Source organism: Heptranchias perlo, chromosome 9, assembly GCF_035084215.1.
Source record: "Heptranchias perlo isolate sHepPer1 chromosome 9, sHepPer1.hap1, whole genome shotgun sequence".
NCBI lineage: Eukaryota > Metazoa > Chordata > Chondrichthyes > Hexanchiformes > Hexanchidae > Heptranchias > Heptranchias perlo.
In genome coordinates this window covers 61,649,332-61,674,060 of record NC_090333.1, presented here as the reverse complement: position 1 = coordinate 61,674,060, position 24,729 = coordinate 61,649,332, and the positions used below count along the sequence as shown (strand labels likewise).

General features: G+C 47.7%; 1 protein-coding gene across 1 annotated transcript in view; it reads left to right on the top strand.

Annotated features, from left to right (window-relative positions):
* Positions 1 to 2,434: 2,434 nt before the first annotated feature.
* The window catches only part of LOC137324916 (nuclear receptor subfamily 6 group A member 1-like), a 159,737-nt gene continuing 137,442 nt past the window's right edge, over positions 2,435 to 24,729 (top strand). The window contains exons 1-4 of the mRNA XM_067989608.1: positions 2,435 to 2,532; positions 3,169 to 3,362; positions 4,480 to 4,710; positions 21,498 to 21,553. Of these exons, the coding sequence (XP_067845709.1) occupies positions 2,435 to 2,532; positions 3,169 to 3,362; positions 4,480 to 4,710; positions 21,498 to 21,553 (579 nt within the window). The remainder of the gene's footprint in view (positions 2,533 to 3,168; positions 3,363 to 4,479; positions 4,711 to 21,497; positions 21,554 to 24,729) is intronic.

The following is a 24,729-nucleotide window of genomic DNA, read 5'->3' as shown; positions in this document are numbered from 1 at the left end:
AGAAGGTTTACTGAGGTGGTTAACATCCAAGTTCCCTGGTGGGTATTTGAGGTTCTCCCTACTCACACATCAACTCATTTTATTTTCAGATATATGAGATTTAAATATGTGGAACTCAGATTAACTTGAATGCTTTTCTCCAGCAAAACAAGTTGAGCCACCTAAATAAAAACTCTAGAGACTGTCTTTGGGAACCATGAAAAAGTGTGTGATAAATGAAGGTGTGTTTCTACACAGTTTCTATGTTGAGGTAGAAACCATAAGTGATGAGTATTATACAGACTTAACAGGGCTAATTTTAACTCCCAAGAACAGGTGGGTTGGGGGCGGGTAGGCAGTGAAAATTATAAGAAATCAGAGCAGGGCCGCATCCTGGCACCAACCACTTCAGGGTTTGACCTACCTGTAAGTCCCACCGGCACTTAAAGCCGGCGGGACGATGTTTAAAAGGCCAATTTAGGCATTTAAACCAAATTACACAAACGATTTTAACTTTCCCTGAACGTGTCTCCCGTGGCCTCTGAAACACGCCATGGAAACGGAGGTGAGATGCAGCCGACCCTCATTTGGGCCTTTAAACCAGTGATTGACACGTGAATAAAAGGTGAGTTTTTGCAGCAGGGCAATCAGTTCTCTCACACAAACCTTTAGCTGGGAGTTCTCTGTGTTTAGACTGAGATTTCCTTGTTCATGCTCAGAATTCTTGCGTTCAGACAAATTTACCAACATTTTGGACGCCCTCAAACTGACACCATCAGGTTGGGGGGTACAATGGTAAATTCGGCAGTACATCTGAGGAGGAGGAACATCACCATCCATAGCAGGCACAACATGCAGTTCTGGGAGTTACAGCTCCACAAGTCAGAGGTGCAGCACAAAGACCTGCAGAAGAGCAGACAGAGGAAGAATGGAGGGGCTGAGGTAGCAGGAGGCACTACCCACATGAGAGGGTGTACAGGCAGAGGCTGAGCTTCCTGGACCTCTCCGAGAAGCAGTGTCTACACAGGTTCAGATTGAGTCGACAGGTGGTCGCAGACGCGCTCCTTCATGCAGGACTGCTTCCGGCTGGGCCTGGGAGCCACGCACGCGCTCATGAAGCATTCTCATCTGCCGGCAACATTGAAGAAGACGATGAGGACGAGAAGGAGAAGGATGAAGATGGGCACCCATCACCAGAGCAGCGCCTGCTCGAGATGCCGGGGAGTCACTCGAATCGAACAGGTTCTCATAATGAGATCTGCAAACTGAAGATAGTGAACTACTCAGATCGCTGGAACAACCACCAACACCGACCCCCACTCCCCCCCACTCCGCTTGCACAAAACAGTCCTTCAACCACGTATTCACCCACTGTAAACACGCCCAATGGGTGGCATCAAGTCTTGGCGTTCATGATGAAGCACATGAAAGCGCGCTTTCACAAAAGGGACTCAAGAATGGACTAGACATGGCAATGGTGGTGAGAATCATAACATTTAACGTGCATTTAATAAAAACCAAATATAAATGAAAAACATGACATTGTGACAGACACCCTTGTGCATACCCTCGGTGATTACAAAACTTTAGCCTTCCTCTTCCTAGCGCTTCTACATAGTTCCTCCCCTGTGGCTTCAGCAGAGGTAGTGGCAGGTTGCTCAGGTCCCTGCCCCGACTGCTGAGATGCTCTCGGCCTATAACCTCTGGGTTTTGGAGCCCATGAGGGCCTCACCAAAGACTGCTCCACCTGCGCCTGTGCAGGGGCAGACTCAGCCATCGGGAGAGGAGGCAGCATTATGGGTACTGGTTGTGGGGGCGGGGAGAACTGCTTTGAATGGAGTCCCCACTTCCATGTCACCTTTTGCCATCATCCCCCTCCAGGGCCCGTGCAATATCACTCCCACCACTCTGCTGGACTGCAGGCTGGTGAGGAGATATGGCGCTTTCTAAGGCCACGGATGAAGTTTCTGTCTGCCTGTTTAAGATGGCAAACATGCTGACATCCTGACTCCACACGTCCGTTGTAATGGCCTGAATAGACTCATTGGAGAGCCGTGCTTGAAGCTCAATGGAGGCTGCTACTCTCTCCATCACAGACATTCCCGCACTTACCTGCACCACCAATCCACTAGCGATGGAGTCGAACTCCTCCATCCTCTCGCTATTGTGGAGAGTGTGTGACACCTTTGCCATTACCTCGCAAAGGTGCATCTGTACCTTGATCATTCTCACTCTCAGTGATATCCCCCTGGGTTCAGCATCTGACACAACTGAGCAAAGCTTGGAGAGGAGTGTGCCCCCCAACCTGGACTCCCCACAGCTTCCCCTGCCACCAGTGTCTGCTTGTGCTTACTTGTGAGTGTTGAATCACCAGGTGACAACCCAACTATCTGCCTAACAGGACCCACCGAAGTGTGAGCATCTGTGCTGGTGCATGGCTGGATATGATGGGACGATGCGCCCTCAGAGGAATGGAGCTCCTCTGAGGAATCGCCCTCTTCCATGGCGCCTGCCTCGTCATCAATTCTTGAAGGCCCTGGAAGAGAACATAAAGTAATATTAAAAAATCATCATAGAAGTTAGTTTGCAATGAGCATATTGAGGTGTGCAACAGGTCAATCATTGACAACATCAATTCATGATGTGTGTGAAGGATGTTAAAGTTCTGTCACCAGCCATTTGCGAGTTGCCAGTCTCTCCATCTCCGACGGCCAGGCCTTCAACTGTGTGGCTGATGTCCATCGCCTCCTCCTCTGTCTCTGTCGGGGGGTAACTATTTGTGGTTGCCCCCTTCAGTCCTACTCCTCTCCCATGCATTTTGTACTGTCTTCTTCTACAACGGGGGAAAGAACAGAAGTGTAAGTGACTGAGGGTGACAGGGTCACCCAATGGATGCTTTGAATGAGGCTGCAATGAAAGAGATGCATCAGAGGGTGACTATCAGACAGATTCATCACACTGTATCAGAATTGGGGTGAGTGGGAGTGGTGGGTACGTAAATGGGGGGTGAGGAAGTGCATGGGCAGTGAAGGTAAATTGATGATGAGACTTAAGTGGTTGTGAGGAGTGATATGATGGAGTAAGCTTGACAAGACAAATTGTGTGTTGGGGGGGTGGCAGTATTTGGTGTTGTACACCACAGGATGTAGGTGAATCAGTAACTGTATTCACTTTTCCTGACCTGGTTAGGTCATTAAAGCGCTTCCTGCATTATGTCCATGACCATGCCACTGTGTTCCTGCTGCTGATCTCCTCTGCCACTTCCAGCCACGCCTTCTTCGTGGCAAAAGCAGAGCGCTTCCTCTGGTCAGCCGGGTACAGTATCTCCCTCCTGCTCCTGACACCAGCCAGTAGCAACTCAAGGGAGGAGTCGCTGAAACGGGGTGCTGCCTTGGACCTGTGATGCTGCATTTTTGAAGTTTCTTCCTTTCTCCTTCAAAATCCATGGCTGCAATGGCCTTTTAAATACTCCAGTTCCCAGGACATCACTCGGGCGCGCAGTACGCCCGCTGCGTGAAACCCGGAAATAAAATTAAAGGCCTTCAGTTTAGTCGCGATCGCTCGAGCCGACACACAGAAAAGTTTCCTGGGTTTCCCACGCGACTACTCACCCTCCCCCTCCCCCCGGCCCCCCCGCTGACTTCCCGCCGCTATTTTAAAATCATGCCCATCAACTTTCCTTCATTTGAAATGAGAGTCACTAGATTTGGCTTAAAAACTTAATCTGAGTGGCTCCATCAATGGCTTAGAGATAAGGACACAGTATCTTAGCCATATGGCTTCGGTCTTCGATCTGTGGCAAATTTGATGTGTGATCAAAAGTACTTAATTGGCTATAAAGCGCTTTGGGACACCCTGAGGTCATGAAAGGCGCCATATAAATGCAAGTCTTTTTTTCTTCTTTAATTTAGTTGGCCTATGCTTTTAGATGAGACGTTAAATCAAGGCCCCGTCTGCCCTGTCAGGTGGACGTAAAAGATCCCATGGCACTATTTTAAATAAGAGCAGGGGTGTTCTCTCCAATGTCCTGGCCAATATTTATCCCTCAACCAAAATCACTAAAACAGATCATCTGGTCATCATCTCATTGCTGTTTGTGGGACTTTGCTCTGCACAAAAGTGGCTGCCGTGTTGTCTACGTCATAACAGTCACTACACTTCCAAATGATTTAATTGACTGTAAAGCACTTTGCGATGTCATGGTAGGTGCTATATAAATGCAAGTCTTTCTTTCTTTCTAGTTGATAGCAGAAATGAAGGAGGAAAATGTCCTTGAAAAACTATTTGAACTGGACATGTTAGATATCTAATGTTTATATACACTGTGCAGAGGAGAGTATAACTGAAACTGATTACTGGAAGGGTAAACTCTAACAGATGTGGACGAATATGCAATAATAAATAGCAGATTACATCACATTTCTATTGTCTTCCTCATCCATCATCAAATCAAAACAATTTAATTCATTGTAACAATGAATATATTTTTTTGTTTATCAGACGATCGCTCAGACAGACGAGTCTGCCTAATCTGTGGTGACAGAGCTACAGGATTACATTACGGAATTACCTCCTGTGAAGGGTGCAAAGGATTCTTCAAGCGTAGCATATTTAATAAACGGATTTACAGATGCATTCGGAACAAGAACTGCACCATGTCACGAAAGCAGCGTAACCAGTGCCAGTACTGCCGGCTGATGAAGTGCTTGCAAATGGGCATGAACAGGAAAGGTTGGTAACGTTTCTGTCAGCATCATTAAACACACTGTTGTCCTATCTTAGCTTCCATTCCAGATGTTGCACTCAATGGGGGTGATTTTGATTTTGGACAAAAGTGTAAAACGGGCAATAGTGGATCTGCCGCCCGTTGTACACCTCTCATTCGATGAAAATCAGGAGAGGTGTATAATGGGCGGCAGATCCAATATCACAGGTACATGGACCACGTGCTCTCAGACAGCACTTGGCTCCCATGGCTCAACATTCTTTGTGTTTTCCCACAGATAGGCCTCAGTTGACTTTGGCATTCACTCGAACTGCTCGGAGTTCTGGAGTGTGGAACGTTACAGAATGAGCTGCCTTCATATGTTTAATTTAATCATGGATTGTTATTTAAATATCAGCCAATTGATATCACTGTGCACAGCAAGCCTGAGAAAGTGTCTGAGCCGATGACCAACACAAACAGTTGTTGCATCCAAAAAAGAGTGAGGTGGTAACCAGCTCATCAACAACTTAAACTAACACAAGGGAAATGTCTTAAATGTAAATACCTTGAACTGAAATACTGGGGGGAGTTTGAAACCCCCAGGACGGGTGGGAGAGGGTTGGGTGCGGGGGGGGGATTCAATTCTTGAAAATGGGAAACCAGATCCCAACCTGCCATGAACACGCCTACTTCTGGTTTAACCGCGACGGGTTGGGGGAGTGGGCCAGTAACCCACTCTCGAGAGGCGGGTCAGTAATTTAAATAAGCTAATGCAGCTGCGTGCCTCAGATTTTAGCGGACATTTAGATTTAACGGCTCCAGGCCGGGTTTCCCAGGACTCGGAAAACCAAGCTGCTGAAGGGAGGTGAGAACGGCAAGATCCAGCAAGTAAGTGGTTTTTATAGTACTGCTTGTAGACCAGGAGGAGCAAGAGTGCTTCACCCCAGCCCCCCAAGCCATGATCGGCCTCCTTCCCCATGATCCGCCAACCCCTTCCCACCCCAATCTCCAAGCCAATCCCCGATCCCCAGGCCGCCCCCACCCCGATCCCGACCCCCAATCTCCAGGCCGAGCCCCGATCCCCAGGCCGACCCCCGATCGCCAGGCCAACACCCAATCTCCAGGCTGACCCCCGATTCCCCCCCACCCCGTGATCTCTCCCTCCCTCCTCTCCGCTCCCCACAGCAGCCTTCCAGCGCAGGCCTTCCCACCCGACAGCCAGCCAGCCTCTCAATATGTCTGGCTGCCGGCCAGCAAATAGAGAAAAAAAAAATTCAAATGCTGTTAAATTCGGCAGGACTTCCGCGTTCCCCGTACTTCCAGGTTTCCCAGCCACTACAAGTCCCCGCAGCTCCCTCCCTGACACCCCGTAAATATCGGAGCTGCTGTGCGTACATCTGAATTTGCATTTAAACAAGCAGATAAGATAAACTGGACTGGGACCAGCACATAATGAAGCCTTTGTGAAATACCTAATATAATGTAACAATGTATAATGCCTCTCTCTCAGGTGTTTTGCAAATGCTTTTCTGGTCGCTTTGCTCTCTTGTTTTGTTCTCCGTTTTTCTTTCAACTATTTTACTTTAGTTCTTCTCTGCGGAACTCTCCCCTTCTCCCCTACATCACAATTTCTCACCTTCCCAACTGGATTGCAATGTCCCTTTAACTACACTCAAGCACATCTGTCAAATTCTGACAACTGGCTCCAGTAAAAGCAGGAGAATTGAGTGATGCTCAGACCTGGGCTAGATTGCTGTTAATACTGTACTAGTGATCTACCTTTACAGGCTATGATGTATCACTCTGCATTCAATTTCCCATCGCGCTCTGGTGTCGTCATTTCTGATGGCAGATTTATCTTTCAAGTAAAAAGTTTGGGTTAGTCTGAAATGTTTAAACTCCAAGCTGCACATCTGGAGGGGAGAAAATGGCTGAATTTGACCACGTTAAGATTTTGGGGTGAAATTCCTTTTTTAATGAAAAGTGCGAGGACGTCTGGTTTTCTCTGAAGTTACCAACTAACCAATGAGTCTGTGGGGATGGCTTATCTGGTCATTATCACATTGCTGCTTGAGGGACCTTGCTGTGCATGATTTGAACATAAGGACATAAGAACTAGGAGCAGGAGTAGGCCATTCGGCCCCTCGAGCCTACTCCGCCATTCAATAGGATCATGGCTGATCTTCGACCTCAACTCCACTATCCCGCCCGATCCCCATCTCCCTGATTCCCTTAGACTCCAAAAATCTATCGATCTCAGCCTCGAATGTACTCAACAACTCAGGATCCACATCCCAAGCTGCCACGTTTCCTACATTACAACAGCGACTACACTTCAAAAGCACTTCATTGGCTGTAATGCACTCTGGGGCGCCCTGAGGTCGTGAAAGGTGGTATATAAATGCCGGTGCTTTCTCTCTTTCTTTACTTTGATTTCTCTGAGGAAATCTTTCTTCATAGACTAAGATTCACCAGGGGGAAAGTAACAGATGTACGTGGCATGCTGGAATCGGACCTTTAGCCAAACTTCACCATGGGCACTGCACTGCCAGCGGCTTCTGCAGTCACTTTACCCCCTGACCTTTTATGCCTCAGGCTCATCCCAGGCTGCCACAGAGAGACGCCAACAACATCAGCCAATCTGTAGTGCACACATGTATAGTTTGCATTGTTTGCCAGCACTTTCCCCATGGTCAACGGGCAACAGCATGAGAGGGCATTGCACTTCTAATTAGCAAGATTCCCCAAAGCCCAGGGTGTCATTGATGGAGTCAATGTGACGCTATGTGCTCCTGCACACAATAGTTGTGCATTCATGAATGGAAATTACTGCCCTTCCATCATTGTGCAGCTCGTATGTGACCCTCAGCACAAACATTGTAGCAGGTTGCTATCTGCTATCCTGGTAGCTGCCATAATGACTTTAATTTAAGGCAATCCACTGTATCTCCATTATTTGACCCACAAAGAAAAGTGCAAGGTTAGCGTCAGAAACCAAGGCTACCGTTTGGAGCCCTCATTCATGACTGCTTCCACAGCAGCCACATTCAACTGCCAAGCACTGGTGCAATGAAATGCATGCAGCTACCCGAGGCATCATAGAGCACAACTATAGGCATGTAAAGCAGTGCTTCAGTTCCCTAAAAAGCTCAGGGGACGTCCCTCAAAATAGCCCAGCCACATTCTCCAGAATCACCATGGTTTCCTGCATATACGTGGTGCAAAAGGCATAATTATGGAGCACCCAGAGAGGGAAGATAACCAACTCCAGCAAGAAGGCTGGAGATACGTGGATTCCTCTCCCCTTCGGTGAGCTCTCACAGCCAGGTCCCATTTGGACTGGGAGCTTGCTGGAATTATTAAAGTGAGGCCGACAACATCAACAACAACAACTTGCATTTGTATAGCACCTTTAACATGGTAAAACGTCCCAAGACGCTTCACAGGAACGTTATCAGACAAAAATTGACACCAAGCCACACTTTAGGGGGTTTAGGAGGTAATTCCAGAGCTTGGGGTCGAGATGACATTGTAAGTTCAGCCTGGGCCATCCCTCTTCCAACCTGGCAGGAGCAAGCCTGCCGCATCTGTCTCGGGCTAGAAAAACAATCCTACTTTCTTTCAAAAGTCATATTTCAGTTGACTTGGGGTCCAAATTGACCTCTAACGTGTAGTATAGCTAGACCGTACTGCATTGTAAATTAGGTTGCTTGCTGCCCAGACTATTTCTAACTTGGACTGATTTCAGATCGACTGAACTCCCTCTTCTTTTACACAGAACTCTTTAATCTGATCCAGATGTTGTTTGGCGATTCCAAGCTGCTTCTGTGCAAACTTTAGATTCTCCAGACTGGGAAGAGTTGAAAATGGAGAGTTAAGTTGAGGGGATTACTGCCACCCAGAGGCAGTGAGCCAATAACCAACTAGCTGTCAGATGGCATTAGGTTTTATATTTGGGAGGAGCATGCCAGGACTTTGGATGTCACTGCAGTTCATTGCACGCAAAATGGTACAACTGGAGGGGTTGGTCAAATTGAAGGGAATGTTTAGATCTGACCAATAACTCAACTTTCTAACAAAGCCCACTTGCGATCGGTAATGTATATGGAGAGAGTTGGAAATGAACACACTTTCATGTAATGATCCAGAATCTGGGTCAGCCAGAAAAGGACACAGGTTTGTCATTTGCTGTTTTAAAAAATTCTACCAATCTGTAATTGAATTAAAATGCAAACTGCAATGAAAATGCATTTACCAGCACAAACCAGAAGCGTTAGCAGCTGAAAACTATACAGCAAATAAAAACTAACAGGGGCACTCGTGAGTTACATTTCAAACCTTGTTTTGCAAATCATGTACAAGAATGTTGGTTGTAACTGTTTGATAAAGGCAGGGTTTACAAGTACCAGACAGTGCAGTTACTAGCTACATAAATTCAGAGGGAGGGGGGCAATCGTGTTTTTTTTTCCCTGTACAGCTTATTCCGAATTTATGATTGCTTTCCAAAGATTTAGAGAGGCTTTTTTTAATGAACAGTAAACTGGCAGCAAAGCACCTTTGTGGTACAAACTGTCGTACTAATGGCACAGGATTGAAACTCGCCAAAGTGCTGACGTCAAATATCAGTCCGGGTGTTAGGGAGAGGGGGCAGTGATTGAGGGGGCAGTGAGTGGAGGGGCTGTGAGTGGAGGGGCTGTGAGGGGAATGTAGTGAGTGGAGGGCAGTGAGGAGAAGGATAGTGAGTGGAGGGCCCTGAGGGGAAGGGAAGTGAGGGGAAGGTAGTGAGTGGAGGGGCGGTGAGTGGAGAGGCAGGGAGTGGAGGGGCGGTGAGTGGAGAGGCAGGGAGTGGAGGGGCAGGAGTGAAGGGGGTAGTGAGTGGAGGGCAGTGAGTGGAAGGGTTAGTGAGTGGAGGGGCATGTGAGTGGAGGGGCATGTGAGTGGAGGGGCAGTGAGTGGAAGCGCAGTGAGTGGAGGGGTTAGTGAGTGGAGGGGTTAGTGAGTGGAGGGGTTAGTGAGTGGAGGGGGTAGTGAGGGGAGGCCGGTGAGTGGAGGGGTTAGTGAGTGGAGGGGTTAGTGAGTGGAGGGGTTAGTGAGTGGAGGCCGGTGAGTGGAGGGGATAGTGAGTGGAGGGGTTAGTGAGGGGAGGCCGGTGAGTGGAGGGGATAGTGAGTGGAGGGGTTAGTGAGTGGAGGGGTTAGTGAGTGGAGGGGGTAGTGAGTGGAGGGGGTAGTGAGTGGAGGGGGTAGTGAGGGGAGGCCGGTGAGTGGAGGGGTTAGTGAGTGGAGGGGTTAGTGAGTGGAGGGGTTAGTGAGTGGAGGGGGTAGTGAGTGGAGGGGTTAGTGAGTGGAGGGGGTAGTGAGTGGAGGGGTTAGTGAGTGGAGGGGTTAGTGAGTGGAGGGGGTAGTGAGTGGAGCGGTTAGTGAGTGGAGGGGTTAGTGAGTGGAGGGGGTAGTGAGGGGAGGCCGGTGAGTGGAGGGGTTAGTGAGTGGAGGGGTTAGTGAGTGGAGGCCGGTGAGTGGAGGGGATAGTGAGTGGAGGGGTTAGTGAGTGGAGGGGGTAGTGAGTGGAGGGGGTAGTGAGGGGAGGCCGGTGAGTGGAGAGGATAGTGAGTGGAGGGGTTAGTGAGTGGAGGGGGTAGTGAGTGGAGGGGGTAGTGAGGGGAGGCCGGTGAGTGGAGGGGTTAGTGAGTGGAGGGGTTAGTGAGTGGAGGGGTTAGTGGGTGGAGGGGGTAGTGAGTGGAGGGGTTAGTGAGTGGAGGGGGATAGTGAGTGGAGGGGCAGTGAGTGGAGGGGGTAGTGAGTGGAGGGGTTAGTGAGTGGAGGGGTTAGTGAGTGGAGGGGTTAGTGAGTGGAGGGGGTAGTGAGGGGAGGCCAGTGAGTGGAGGGGATAGTGAGTGGAGGGGTTAGTGAGTGGAGGGGTTAGTGAGTGGAGGGGGTAGTGAGTGGAGGGGTTAGTGAGTGGAGGGGGTTAGTAAGTGGAGGGGCAGTGAGTGGAGGCCGGTGAGTGGAGGGGGTAGTGAGTGGAGGGGGTAGTGAGGGGAGGCCGGTGAGTGGAGGGGGTAGTGAGTGGAGGGGGTAGTGAGGGGAGGGGCAGTGAGGGGAGGCCGGTGAGTGGAGGGGTTAGTGAGTGGAGGGGGTAGTGAGGGGAGGCTGGTGAGTGGAGGGGATAGTGAGTGGAGGGGTTAGTGAGTGGAGGGGGTTAGTGAGTGGAGGGGTTAGTGAGTGGAGGGGGTAGTGAGGGGAGGCCGGTGAGTGGAGGGGATAGTGAGTGGAGGGGTTAGTGAGTGGAGGGGTTAGTGAGTGGAGGGGGTAGTGAGTGGAGGGGTTAGTGAGTGGAGGGGTTAGTGAGTGGAGGGGGTAGTGAGGGGAGGCTGGTGAGTGGAGGGGTTAGTGAGTGGAGGGGTTAGTGAGTGGAGGGGGTAGTGAGTGGAGGGGTTAGTGAGTGGAGGGGGTTAGTGAGTGGAGGGGCAGTGAGTGGAGGCCGGTGAGTGGAGGGGGTAGTGAGTGGAGGGGGTAGTGAGGGGAGGCCGGTGAGTGGAGGGGGTAGTGAGTGGAGGGGGTAGTGAGTGGAGGGGGTAGTGAGGGGAGGGGAGGGGCAGTGAGGGGAGGCCGGTGAGTGGAGGGGTTAGTGAATGGAGGGGGTAGTGAGGGGAGGCTGGTGAGTGGAGGGGATAGTGAGTGGAGGGGTTAGTGAGTGGAGGGGGTAGTGAGTGGAGGGGTTAGTGAGTGGAGGGGTTAGTGAGTGGAGGGGTTAGCGAGTGGAGGGGTTAGTGAGTGGAGGGGGATAGTGAGTGGAGGGGCAGTGAGTGGAGGCCGGTGAGTGGAGGGGTTAGTGAGTGGAGGGGGTAGTGAGTGGAGGCCGGTGAGTGGAGGGGTTAGTGAGTGGAGGGGCAGTGAGTGGATGCCGGTGAGTGGAGGGGGTAGTGAGTGGAGGGGGTAGTGAGGGGAGGGGGTAGTGAGGGGAGGGGCAGTGAGGGGAGGCCGGTGAGTGGAGGGGGTAGTGAGTGGAGGGGGTAGTGAGGGGAGGCCGGTGAGTGGAGGGGGTAGTGAGTGGAGGGGTTAGTGAGTGGAGGGGCAGTGAGTGGAGGGGTTAGTGAGTGGAGGGGTTAGTGAGTGGAGGGGTTAGTGAGTGGAGGGGTTAGTGAGTGGAGGGGTTAGTGAGTGGAGGGGTTAGTGAGTGGAGGGGTTAGTGAGTGGAGGGGTTAGTTAGGGGAGGGGCAGTGAGGGGAGGCTGGTGAGTGGAGGGGATAGTGAGTGGAGGGGTTAGTGAGTGGAGGGGTTAGTGAGTGGAGGGGCAGTGAGGGGAGGGGCAGTGAGTGGAGGCTGGTGAGTGGAGGGGATAGTGAGTGGAGGGGTTAGTGAGTGGAGGGGCAGTGAGTGGAGGCCCAATTTGTCTCCAAACGGAGGGACAATCAGATGACCAGCCTATCATGCATCCAGTAGCGACTGGCTCATGAGTGGCAATGGCGGAGCCCCCTTGGTCAGGTTGTCACCTGTCTGTTTTTTTTGGCTAGTCGATCTATTTTTTGAGCAGACTGAGCACTTTTTATTGTAAATGTCAGGGATATTTTTAATTCCAATTTTTGGTCTGGTTTTTTGGGAGATTTGAGATCATTTGAGCTGTTCCCATGACTTCAAAATTACAACTATCTCGAAAAATTAATTCCAGCATCTAAACTAAATGCTGGCAAATCAGCAGGAGCCACAGCAAAGAGAGAAACTAGATTGAGATAAACGCACCCTCTATATAACAGTTAAATGTCAAGCCACATCATTGTTGAAATAGTTTGTCTTTCATGTAATTTTGGAAAAAGGTTTTTTTTTCCCCTAAGCCACGGCATTTGTCGTGACAAAAGTTTGCAACCTCCAGGTCGGAAATCCATCGTAACCTGGGGAGGAGGGAGACCCAGAGGAGAAGGAAAATACATCTTAAAGAAGGCAAAGAAAATGCTTTTAAAATGTTAAATGTCGAGAGGGTTAATGTACTCTTGGGGTCTGGTTCTCTTAGCAAAGTGGATTGAGGCCACACAAACATCAGACATGGGCCCAAATCAAAGCCTTTAAAATTTCCATGGGGTTTGATATGTTCAGTCCTTTGGGGCACATTTCATACTTTAGGCATCTTTAGCTCTGGAAAAAATTATGAGCCATTCTTAAATGTATCTCCAGTGCCATGACTAAGCTCAGCTTTGTAGTTAAGAACCTTGTTGATAGATTCTGCTGTGACACTGTTGTAATGCAAAACAGTTGTGAACCATGGAGCTTTCCAGAGATTCACTCTGTGCATCTCCATGCAGGAGATGGCCTTTTATTCTGGAGAAATGAGCTTGACTATTCAAAGTTGTTTCCTGGTCTATTGTATCCTAGGCTCTAAGCTGTGGAATTCCCTCCCAAACCCTCTCCGCCTCTCTACCTCTCCTCCTTTAAGACGCTTCTTAAAACCTACCTCTTTGACCAAGCTTTTGGTCACCTGTCCTTATGTGGCTCGGTGTCAAATTTTGTTTGATAATTACGCCCGTGAAGCACCTTGGGACGTTTTACTACGTTAAAGGCGCTATATAAATACAAGTTGTTGTTAAAAGGCCAGTACTGTTGCTTGGTTGGATTGGATGCATCATCTGAAAAGAAACTTGAGCCTCTTTTTTTGACTACTGCAGAATATTAATGATGAAATGCAAGTTGACAGATTGGATGAGAGGAGAAGGAATGGGGAGAAAACAATGGTAGAAAAACAAAAGCGGGGAGAAAAGCAGGGCGAAACTGCCAGTGCCCAGAACTGAATCCCCCTCCCCAAGTTTCTGAAGGACCAAAACGAGCCACAAGAGAAAGTTTCAAACCAAAAGTAATCGAGCTGGCTGTGGTTTACCCTTTTGCTATGTATATATTTATTATTTTGTTTGTAGCATCTGTTGATATTATTCGTAATTACCAATATATCAAGAACTTTATTTAAAGTATCCGGATTGATAATTACTAGATTGAATTGCATCATTATTCCCCGAGCATGATCTATATCTGCTGTCAGTTGCCAGGGTCACTGGAAATGTGGGGAGCATTTGTAATGTTCAATGGTGAGGTCCCTCTGTGTTGATATAGTCTGATCTCCCATGCATAGTCATCAGTGCAACTAGCCATGACTTTGTAAATTGTCACCGCATTCCAGTCAAGTGTGGCATTTCTCAATGTGAGCGGCAGATCTCAAATCGCAGAGACACTTGGCAAATGTGCAAATGAACATATGGCCTTTATAGCCAGCAACTCAATGCAGCATTGTCAAACTACCCAAAAACACTGGGGTATAAATTGGTCTCGGGTGGTGTCGCAAACAAAGGATAATGAATCGGCTGTCCGTTTCACACCCGGTCCATTGCACACCCCTCCTGTTTCACACTACACCCGTTGCACACCCCGCCCATTGCACACCCCTCCTGTTTCACACTACACCCGTTGCACACCTCGCCCATTGCACACCCCTCCCGTTTCACACCCCGCCCATTGCACACCCCTCCTGTTTCACACCGCACCCGTTGCACACTCCTCCTGTTTCACACCCCTCCCGTTTCACACCCCGCCCATTGCACACCCCTCTTGTTTCACACTGCACCCGTTGCACACGCCGCCCGTTTCACACCCCTTCCATTGCACACCCCTCCTGTTTCACACACCGCCCGTTGCACACTCCTCCCGTTTCACACCCTTTCCATTGCACACCCTTCCCGTTTCACATCCCGCCCATTGGACACCCGGCCCGTTTCACACCCTTTCCATTGCACACCCCTCCCGTTTCACACCCTTTCCATTGCACACCCTTCCCGTTTCACACCCCGCCCGTTTCACACCGCTCCCGTTTCACACCCTTCCCGTTTCACACCCTTCCCGTTTCACACCCTTCCCGTTTCACACCCTTCCCGTTTCACACCCTGCCCGTTTCACACCTCTCCCATTTCACACCCTTCCCGTTTCACACCCTTCCCGTTTCACACCCCTCCCATTTCACACCCTGCCCGTTTCACACCCCTCCCGTTTCACACCCTTCCCGTTTCACACCCTTCCCGTTTCACACCCTTCCCGTTTCACACCCCTCCCGTTTCACACCCCTCCCGTTTCACACCCCTCCCGTTTCACACCTCTCCTGTTTCACACCCTTCCCGTTTCACACCTCTCCTGTTTCACACCCTTCCCGTTTCACACCCCTCCCGTTTCACACCCTTCCCGTTTCACACCCCTCCCGTTTCACACCCCTCCCGTTTCACACCCCTCCCGTTTCACACCCTTCCCGTTTCACACCCTTCCCGTTTCACACCCCTCCCGTTTCACACCTCTCCCGTGTCACACCCTTCCCGTTTCACACCCCTCCCGTTTCACACCCCTCCCGTTTCACACCCCTCCCGTTTCACACCCTTCCCGTTTCACACCCCTCCCGTTTCACACCCTTCCCGTTTCACACCCTTCCCGTTTCACACCCCTCCCGTTTCACACCCCTCCCGTTTCACACCCCTCCCGTTTCACACCCCTCCCGTTTCACACCCCTCCCGTTTCACACCCCGCCCGTTTCACACCCCGCCCGTTTCACACCCCGCCCGTTTCACACCCCGCCCGTTTCACACCCCTCCCGTTTCACACCCCTCCCGTTTCACACCCCTCCCGTTTCACACCCTTCCCGTTTCACACCCCGCCTGTTTCACACCCCGCCCGTTTCACACCCCGCCCGTTTCACACCCCGCCCGTTGGACACCCCTCCCGTTTCACACCCCTCCCGTTTCACACCCTTCCCGTTTCACACCCCGCCTGTTTCACACCCTGCCCGTTTCACACCCCGCCCGTTTCACACCCCGCCCGTTGGACACCCCTCCCGTTGCACACCCCTCCCGTTTCACACCCCGCCCGTTGGACACCCCTCCCGTTTCACACCCCTCCCGTTTCACACCCCGCCCGTTGGACACCCCGCCCATTTCACACCCCGCCCATTGGACACCCCTCCCGTTGCACACCCCTCCCGTTTCACACCCCTCCCGTTTCACACCCCTCCCGTTTCACACCCCGCCCATTGGACACCCCTCCCGTTTCACACCCCGCCCGTTTCACACCCGCCTATTGCAAATTACACTCCTCGCCCGTTGTAGACCCCGCCCATTTCACACCCTGCCCAATATTGTTTTCTATTAACTTAAATGAAGAAGAAAATCGGGCCTGCATAAAACAGGCTGTGGATTCGCTGTCACCCATTTTACTCTACCGCCAAGGCCAATTTATACCCCATTCTTTTGACATCAGCAACTTTTAAATGATAGCAAGTTTTATTTACAGGTAGGGTTAGGGAACATATTAATGGGTTAAGTATAAAAGTGACAAGAATTATGCTTAAAATAGAGGTAGTGTTAATCTGTGGAAAAATTCCTCACTATCTTTGGAAGGAGTTCATTAAGAACACAATACTTTTAATTGCTCAACAATCTCTTGTGGTACTGATTATGTTAGGTTGGCAGATAAACGCTGTTTTCTAAGGACTAGAGGTTTATACCATGAATGTACAATGAATTATTCTGCTACTGAAGTGCAGCTCTGTGTAATTTAGGGTGTCTCTTTAAATCCACAAGATCTAATTACTGTATCTTCCTGGGTCAATTAGAGGCTAATTGTTCTTGGGCAGTCCTTCAGGTCAATTACAGGTCAGATTGGCTTTCTTTCTCATTGATACTTTCTTTAAATGTGACTCCTGCGAGTATTGAGGAATTAATGCTATTTTCTGTTGGTCTTGAAGATGCTCTGTACACTTGGCTGGGTCCTTTACATTGCAAGGGTGGATGCTGCTGTTGTGCTCTTGTGGGCCCTGGTATCCCACCTTGACCAGGTAAATGACCCCGTGCTCAGAATTTGAGACTGTGTCTGCAGTCTCGGGCCAGGCCAGGCCAGGGTTCTGCTCCACTGAACTTGCACCGGTGGAGCAAAACCCCCCACCAGGAATTTCAGGATCATAACATTTAAACAACACCTACCTGCAGCTGATCTGGAAGATGGACCTTGGAGGAGTGATGGCGCCACCTAGCATTGGAGGACCAAAAGATAAGTATCATGGTAAGCACATCTTAGTTTACAATTAAAAATAATACAAAGGCATGAGTGAGAAAATCAGGACACAGGAACTAAGCATAACAAAGAGGAACTATGCATTAGGCACAAGACTTTTTATATATTATAGACAAATAGATATTTAGATAGATGGATAAATAGGAGTCAAAGCTGTGACGAACAAGCAGTTGGACTCTCATTTGCAATTGTAAACATCTCAAACCCCTTTTATGAAAATATCAGGGTAGAACTTTGAAAGCTCTCAGTCAGATTTACAGCAGAGAATAAGCATCACCAGTCAGTCCACACCTGCCTGTTGTTACTGTCACATCCTCGTTAACATTTTTAGGAAGACTTAATTTTGCCCAACGGAGCTCAAACAAGAGAAACGACTTTATATTTATTGCATCTAGGAACATAAGAACAGGAGCAGGCCATTCAACCCCTCGAGCCTGTTCTGTCCCAACGTCCTCCATGTCAGGACATTACTTTAAAAAAGGTGCGCATGTACTTTAAAAAGTAATCCTCATTTGAACTCTATTTTACCACATGGAGAAGATAAGTTTGATTGAGGGCAAGTCCTTTCAACGCTGATTAAGAGCGTGGGACAGTCAACAGGATGCGGGCAGGAAATAGACCTGTTTATTCATGGTGTTTTTCTCTGAATGGTTAGGGCTGCAATCACTCTGCAATCTGAATACAAAATGTCTCACAGTCTTACGGGCACAAGGAAACCTCAAACCAGTATCCTGTGACAAATCTAAAGTTACATAAATATTAGATCAGTTGTGGACTTTCAAGCTTTCTTCCATCTAGGAATGAACTGTGTATCCTGGGGATGTTCCCTCAACTGTGTATTCCCACAAGATCTGGAAACTCAAACTGTGGGAATGCAAAACAGAGAATCATTGAGATGTGGCTTTCCAACACGCAACTGGAAATAATTGCAACTGCCGCTGATTCAGCCAGGTCAGGATGAGAAAGGAAAGCTGGCTACTAACATTTGTAACGTGATTAAGTCCTTTACTTTGTATTACCACAACAGACTTGATTTTAACCCCCAGCGGGTCTCGGACGGTCGGGGCATGGGGCGAGTACAAAACACACTTGCAGGTCTAGGTTTGAGGCTCAGGGTATTTTAGCTCCCATTATTATGTCAGCAAAGTCTGGGCCATTGTTTTTGTTAAACCCAGCTTACCAATGCTGCCATCTGCTGCTGCAGACAACCTCCAGGAATGGAACAGCACTACCCATAGCTTCGAAGGTTGCAGAGGCCTCCACTTTTTACCGCCACAGAATCCGTCCAGGCCACAACAGGGGACACCAGCTATAATCCGCCAGTTGTCACAGATGCTTCAAACAAGTGATATAAGTCAAGTGGAAGCACTTTCACCTGCTTCCATGGGGAAAGGACCCAGTAACTGAAGTGGACTGACTCAGAGTGGCAGGTTTTCCACTCTACAAAGGTGCCGATTGTTAACGACTGCAGAAAGATCATTTTACATGTCAATGCCCATTTCCCAGGGAGCAGCCATGACTCAATCGTTCTGCAACAGTCCACTGAGCTACAGATCTTTGATGGGTCCCACAAATTGAATTGTTGGCTTTCAGTTGGCAAGGGCCCTTTAGAGCCCTTCACCGCTTTGGAGCTCCACTGCAGAGGGGTGTGATGATTTTATATAATATATGGAATATTTATTCTATATATTACAATAAAAATAATATTACTTTTATTGGTTCACTTGTTTCTCTCTTGGGGAGTTGAACTAGAATGACCGCATCCCTTACTTTAGATTCTTTATCTCCATTTCTCCTTTCTCTTATTTAAAAAATGCGATTTTGTCGAGTTGCTTGTGTGTACATTTGTCTATAAGAGATTCCTCTGCCCTGTCCACACATCCGCCCCCTCACCACTCCCCCACCCCACCCCGACCCAGCACTCCCCCGCTTGGATGCAGTGCCTGTCAATTCAAGAGAGGAGACAGCTCATGTTAGTAGTGGCTCAGCCAATTGGAAGATGTATGGAAGCTAAATGTAACATAGCGCTGCCAGTATTCCAGATACCTGCAGTACACACTTTGAACCTTGTCCAGCCCAGGAGACAGCAGAAGATCGGTGTATCTTACAGCGGCCGGCCTGCGTACTTTGAAGAGGTCTGGGAGCAAAGTTGAGATTGCATGAGCTTATTTCACTCAGGCTCCTTAAACTTGTGGAGAGGATACTTTCATCCCATCTCTGTGCAGACAACAGCCCCTGGTTCCAGAAAAGAGTCACGTCAGAGAGCTAACCAACTATACCCTGAAAACAACTTATCTCCTCCTTAAAAAAAAAATGGGGCTATAGAAAAAAAATAACAGCAAGACAAACCCATTGAATAACCATTTATATAACACAACTTGTATATTGCACTGCAAATATTCTTGCTCTGTTACACAGTTTTTTAAAAAAAAAATCTTGCTCCTAATTCACAAAAGTCATTGGATCGGATTTTGCTGTGAGTAGCGAACGAACGGCACCAGTCATTGGTCAGACTTGCACTTGCCCAGAGACTTTCTATGAGCTTTTGCACGGCAAGTTACTCTAAATTAACGATCCACCGCGGTGCCCTCTACAGAGCATCTGGGACCTGTGTGAACAGGGCAAGCAACTGTGTATCCCCTTAACCAATCAGATTGAAGAATCGTTGATGAGCCAGACAGAGACTGAACCAGGAAGTGTCAGTTCGAATAGTGAATTCAATGTCAAATCAGGTACAGAAAGCAAAATAAAGAGGGAAAGAAAGATTGGATTAAGAGAGAGAGATAAAAGAGACAGTAAGAAAAAACATTTTTATTTAAATTTTTAAAAAATCTCCAACAATAATTAAAAGCTGAAGGATTGATTCTCAACACTTGTAAAAGTTAATTTTCAGTGCCAGAGAGGTTGCTTGGCTGTAACTAAGAGGCATTAAAAGGATACTCACACTGGAATGGACAAGCCCTAACTTTCTGTGGCGAGTTTAGTCTGTATCTATGAAGTAAGTGCAGGAACTTCACGCTGTTCAATACATCTGATTGGTGAGTCAGACAGCGAGATGCCATTTTCGTGCAGCTTTTGGAGGAGCATCGTATCTCGGACAGCAACATCTGGATTTCACATTTAACTGTACATGTGCAGTCGCCGCAAGTTACTGTCCGATTTGCACACGAATAACTGTTAGCTTCACCGTTATTTTTACAGCAAAATCCAGCCCATTGGCTGACATGTGGACTTTTAAGAGAACACCATGCCTGATTTGTGCACTCTGGCATAGCAGCAATATAACATTACGCACTGTAATAGGGACTGCAGTCGAAGCCATGCCCTGGGTAAAACAGGTGCCATTCTTTATATGGGCTTGTAAATGGAAGGACTGGTGTGGATTAAATAATCAAAAACTCGATTAACAAACAAGCAAAAGAAATCGTCGTGTGCAAATCGTCCCCATGCTACTGCAGTTGAGATGCTCACTTAACGTCAGTCTGGTTTCTGGCACCTGGATCTACGAGCCAATTTGTTAGGTGGCTTTTGTCAGTTCTCAACCCGATCATGTGAGAGGAGTTGTTTTTACGGGACTGTGACGTGACTTTGAGAGGTTTGTTTTGTGTGTGTGTGGGGGGGGGCCGGGAATGTTCATTAGATGTCAGAGTAGTCCAGGAACAGTCGTTGTGGAATCTCCACCACATCGGCTGCTGGCGATTGATTACGATGCACCGCTGACTGCTCCAGTTTTTTCCAGTGTTTCCCAGAATGATCCCAGGTCTTAAAGGGTTAAATTATGAGGACAGGTTGCACAAACTTGGCTTGTGTTCCATTGAGTTTAGAAGGCTGAGGGGTGATCTAATCGAGGTGTTTAAAATTATAAAAGGTTTCGATAGGGTAGATACAGAGAAACTATTTCTTCTGGTGGGGGAATCTAGAACAAGAGGGCACAATCTTAAAATTAGAGCCAGGCCATTCAGGAGCAAAATCAGGAACACTTTTTCACACAAAGGGTAGTGGAAACTTGGAACTCTCTTCCCCCAAAGGTTGTGGATGCTGGGGGACAATTGGAACTTTCAAGACTGAGATAGATTTTTGTTAGTTAAGGGTATCAAGGGATATGGAGCAGTGGCAGGAAAATGAAGTTGAGGTGCAGATCAGCCATGATCTAGTTGAAGGGCAAAGTAGGCCCGAGGAGCTGACTGGCCTACTCCTGTTCCTAATGTTCCTATGTTCTGTCATTTGCGTCGAGTGCTCACAAACTGGCGGATATTTCCTGCAGCCATTATAGTTAAGGGCGCAAAATCAGACAGATCAAAAAATGGGCAAAGATCCAGCAGCATGGATCTCCACCTGATTTTCCGAACAGTTACGTGCACTTCACACCCAAAAACTGGACATTAAACAACAGGAAATTTAGACTGATGTGTGGAAATTGATACTGCTGCACTGCAGCACAATAATATAAGCACTGTGGAAGCTACTCAAAGAATCTTAGTTGAATTTCAAGATTAACATAGTGCTTTTATTATGATTCAATTTGGCAGTCGTGTTAAAAACATTTTCTAATTCAACAAACCTATAAATGACTTGCTATCTTGCATGTGAATGCAAAATGGTGTAGTTCATGAAGAGGTGAAGAAATTTGGAAGATCCATTGAAGAATCCTCATTAATTATATTGTAAAGACAGAATGTGCCTGTTCTACACCATTTTGTGAAATGAATGACTTTATTTTTCAGCTATTCGTGAAGATGGCATGCCAGGAGGAAGGAACAAGACCACTGGTCCAGTTTACGTAAGTCTGGTTCCAGGCCTTCTGTTTTATTGTGACTGAGTACAGTTAACACTGTTGGTTACTGTGGTGTGATGGCGCAGTGCACTGGCACTCTATAGTGCTGTGTGGTAGACTGATATCATGCGGGTTTGTGTGGACACCTTCCCCTATACATTCTTGATCATTTCATCAGGGAAGCATTGAGTGAAGGTAGGCATTTCTCGACAGGTAACAAGGGACAACCAATGGGTGAGTCACCCTAGGTTACGCAAATGCACTCCCTAGTGGCCAGCAAAGATTCTCACTCTCGTTAAAAAAAAGTAAGCTGGTAGTGACAGTGGACGTGGCAGATAGTCTGCCTAATATAATAATATTTTCATAGTATTGGCTGTCCCTAAGGAAACACTTGAGCATCACTGAACTTTTCTATGGTGCAGACTCTTGCTGTGCTCCTCTGAGAGTTGAGAATACAGGGAAAGGGCAAGCATGAAATATTCAACAACTGCAAATTAAGGTAGAAATATAACATTAAATCAGCTGTTTGTTGCATTGTAGATGCCCTTAAGAGAAGTTTGATATTTATTCATGTGTGAACATCCTGAACAGTAATTAAAACTTGTCATGTTGAATAGGTGAGGTGTCTGATGTACAGTTTCACTGCAGTGGTTGAATAGATGGGATGTTTTTCACATGTGACAGAAAGGATGTGCTACTGTCTATGGTGCTCCATATGGTGACTTTGGCTGTCCCACTCGAAGAAGGTACTGAGCAGAGATTAGGTGACTATCCTCCAGAGGGCAGAAAATGGTGCTGAACCACCTATCTAATAATGAGTTAACTCTGTGCTAAAATGGGTGAGTGAGTGAAGGAGCCTCCTTGGCTCAGAATGATTTGAGGCAGTCGGGCAAAGAGCAAAATTGACAAAGGATGGCAGTAGTCCTACATTAACCACCTCAATTGGGAAAGTGTGTGGGAGAGGAGAACTAAAGGAAAAGCATTAAAAGTTCATTTGGGAGGATGAAAATAACATCAGGTGAGCTGTGACAATAAATAAGTGATATTATTGGATCAAAAATGAATTCAGCATCCTGAATGAAACTACTAACAACCATTAAGTGATTGTTTGGTTGGCTTTCTCGGGAGATTTAATAAGAGTAGAGCCCTTTACAGTGCCAATTCTGTATAGACTGAAATGAATGGCTCTGATGAGTGGAATAATTTTTTTTTGCTTAATACTTGTGTTCCCATGAAAGCTAGCTGGGCTCCATTGTATCTCATTGATACACGGGTTGCACTTTGACTAGAATATACACAACAGTGTTCTCTATTTTGTGAATAAATAACTTTGGATTACATTTCCAGACGTTTGAGGGTAAATTTTAACATGGCGGCAGGAATTCAGCAGAGGGGGGGATGAATAATCACATGGAAAACACGGAAACATTTTGCATGCGTTGGCTTGAGCGATCGTGACTCAATTGAAGGCCCTTAATGTAACGTCCAGGTTTCGCATCACCAAGCTGCGTACCCAAATGACTTGCTAGGAACTGGAGTATTTAAAGGGTTAATCCAAGCAAGGATTTTGAGGGAGAAAGAAGGAATTTGAAGAAATGAAGCATCAAAGAACTAAGCCAGCTTCCCGGTTTAATGACTCTTCGCTTGAGTTGATAGTGGCCAGTGTGAGGAGCAGGAGGGACATACTGTACCTGGCTGATCGGAGGAAGCACTCAGCCTCTGCCACCAAGAAGGCCTGGCTCGAGGTGGCAGAGGAGCTGAGCAGCAGGAGCATGGTGGCAAGGACATGGGCGCAATGCAGGAAGCGCTTTCATGATCTTACCAGGTCAGGAAAAGTGAGTACAGTTCCTGATTCACCTACATCCCATGGTGTTCATTACCCCCCCGCCCCCACCTCACTCTGTCTTGCTAAGCCTACTCCATCACATCACTCCTCACACCCACTTAAGTCTCATCATCAACTTCCCTTCACTTTCCGTACACTTCTTCACCTCCCCATTTGTGAACCCACCACTCCCACTCACCCCAATCCTGATGCAATGTGATGAATCTGTCTAATACTCATTCTCTGATGTATCTCTTTCATTGGCAGCCTCACTCAAAGCAATGCATCTATTGAGTGACCACATCACCTTCACTCACTCACACGTCTGTTCTTTCTCCCTTTGTAGAAGAGAGTGCAAAATGCACGGGAGAGGAGTATGACTGGAGGGGGCCACCACAAATAGTGCCCCTGACAGAGGCGGAGGAGGAGGCCTTGGAGCTCAGCCGCACGGTTGAATGCCTGGCCGTCATAGATGGAGAGATTGGCAGCCTGCAAACGGCTGGTGACAGAATTTTAACATCCCTTACACACATCATGAATTGATGTTACCAATGATTGACCTGTTGCACACCTCAGTTAGCTCATTGCAAACTAACTTAGGAACATAGGAACAGGAGTAGGCCATTTAGGCCCTCAAACATGTTCAATAAGATCATGGCTGATCTGTGACCTAACTCCATAAACCCGCCTTAGCCCCATATCCCTTAATATCTTTGGTTAACAAAAATCAATCAATCTCAGATTTAAATTAACAATTGAGCTAGCATCAACTGCCATTTTTGAAGAGAGTTCCAAACTTCTACTGCCTTTTGTATGTAGAAGTGTTTCCTAACTTCACTCCTGAAAGTCCTGGCTCTAATTTTTAGGCTATGTCCCCTAGTCCTAGACTCCCCAACCAGCAGAAATAGTCTCTATCTACCCTATCAGTTCCCCTTAATATCTTGAAAACTTCGATCAAATCACCCCTTAAATCTTCTAAATTCCAGGGAATATAACCTTAGTTTGTGTAATCTCTCCTCGTAATTTAACCCTTGGAGTCCAGGTATCATTCTAGTAAATCTACGCTGCCCTCCCTCCAAGGCCAGTATATCCTTCCTAAGGTGCGGTTCCCAGAACAGAACACAGTACTCCAGGTGTGGTCTAAACAGGGTTTTGTATACCTGTAGCATAACTTCTACCCTCTTGTATTCTAGTCCTCTAGATATAAACGCCAGCATTCCATTAGCCTTTTTGATTATTTTCTGTACCTGTCCATGACATTTTAATGATCTATGTACATGGATCCCTAAGTCTCTTTGGACTTCCACTGTTTCAAACTTTTCACCATTTAGAAAGTACTCTGATCTATCCTTTTTAG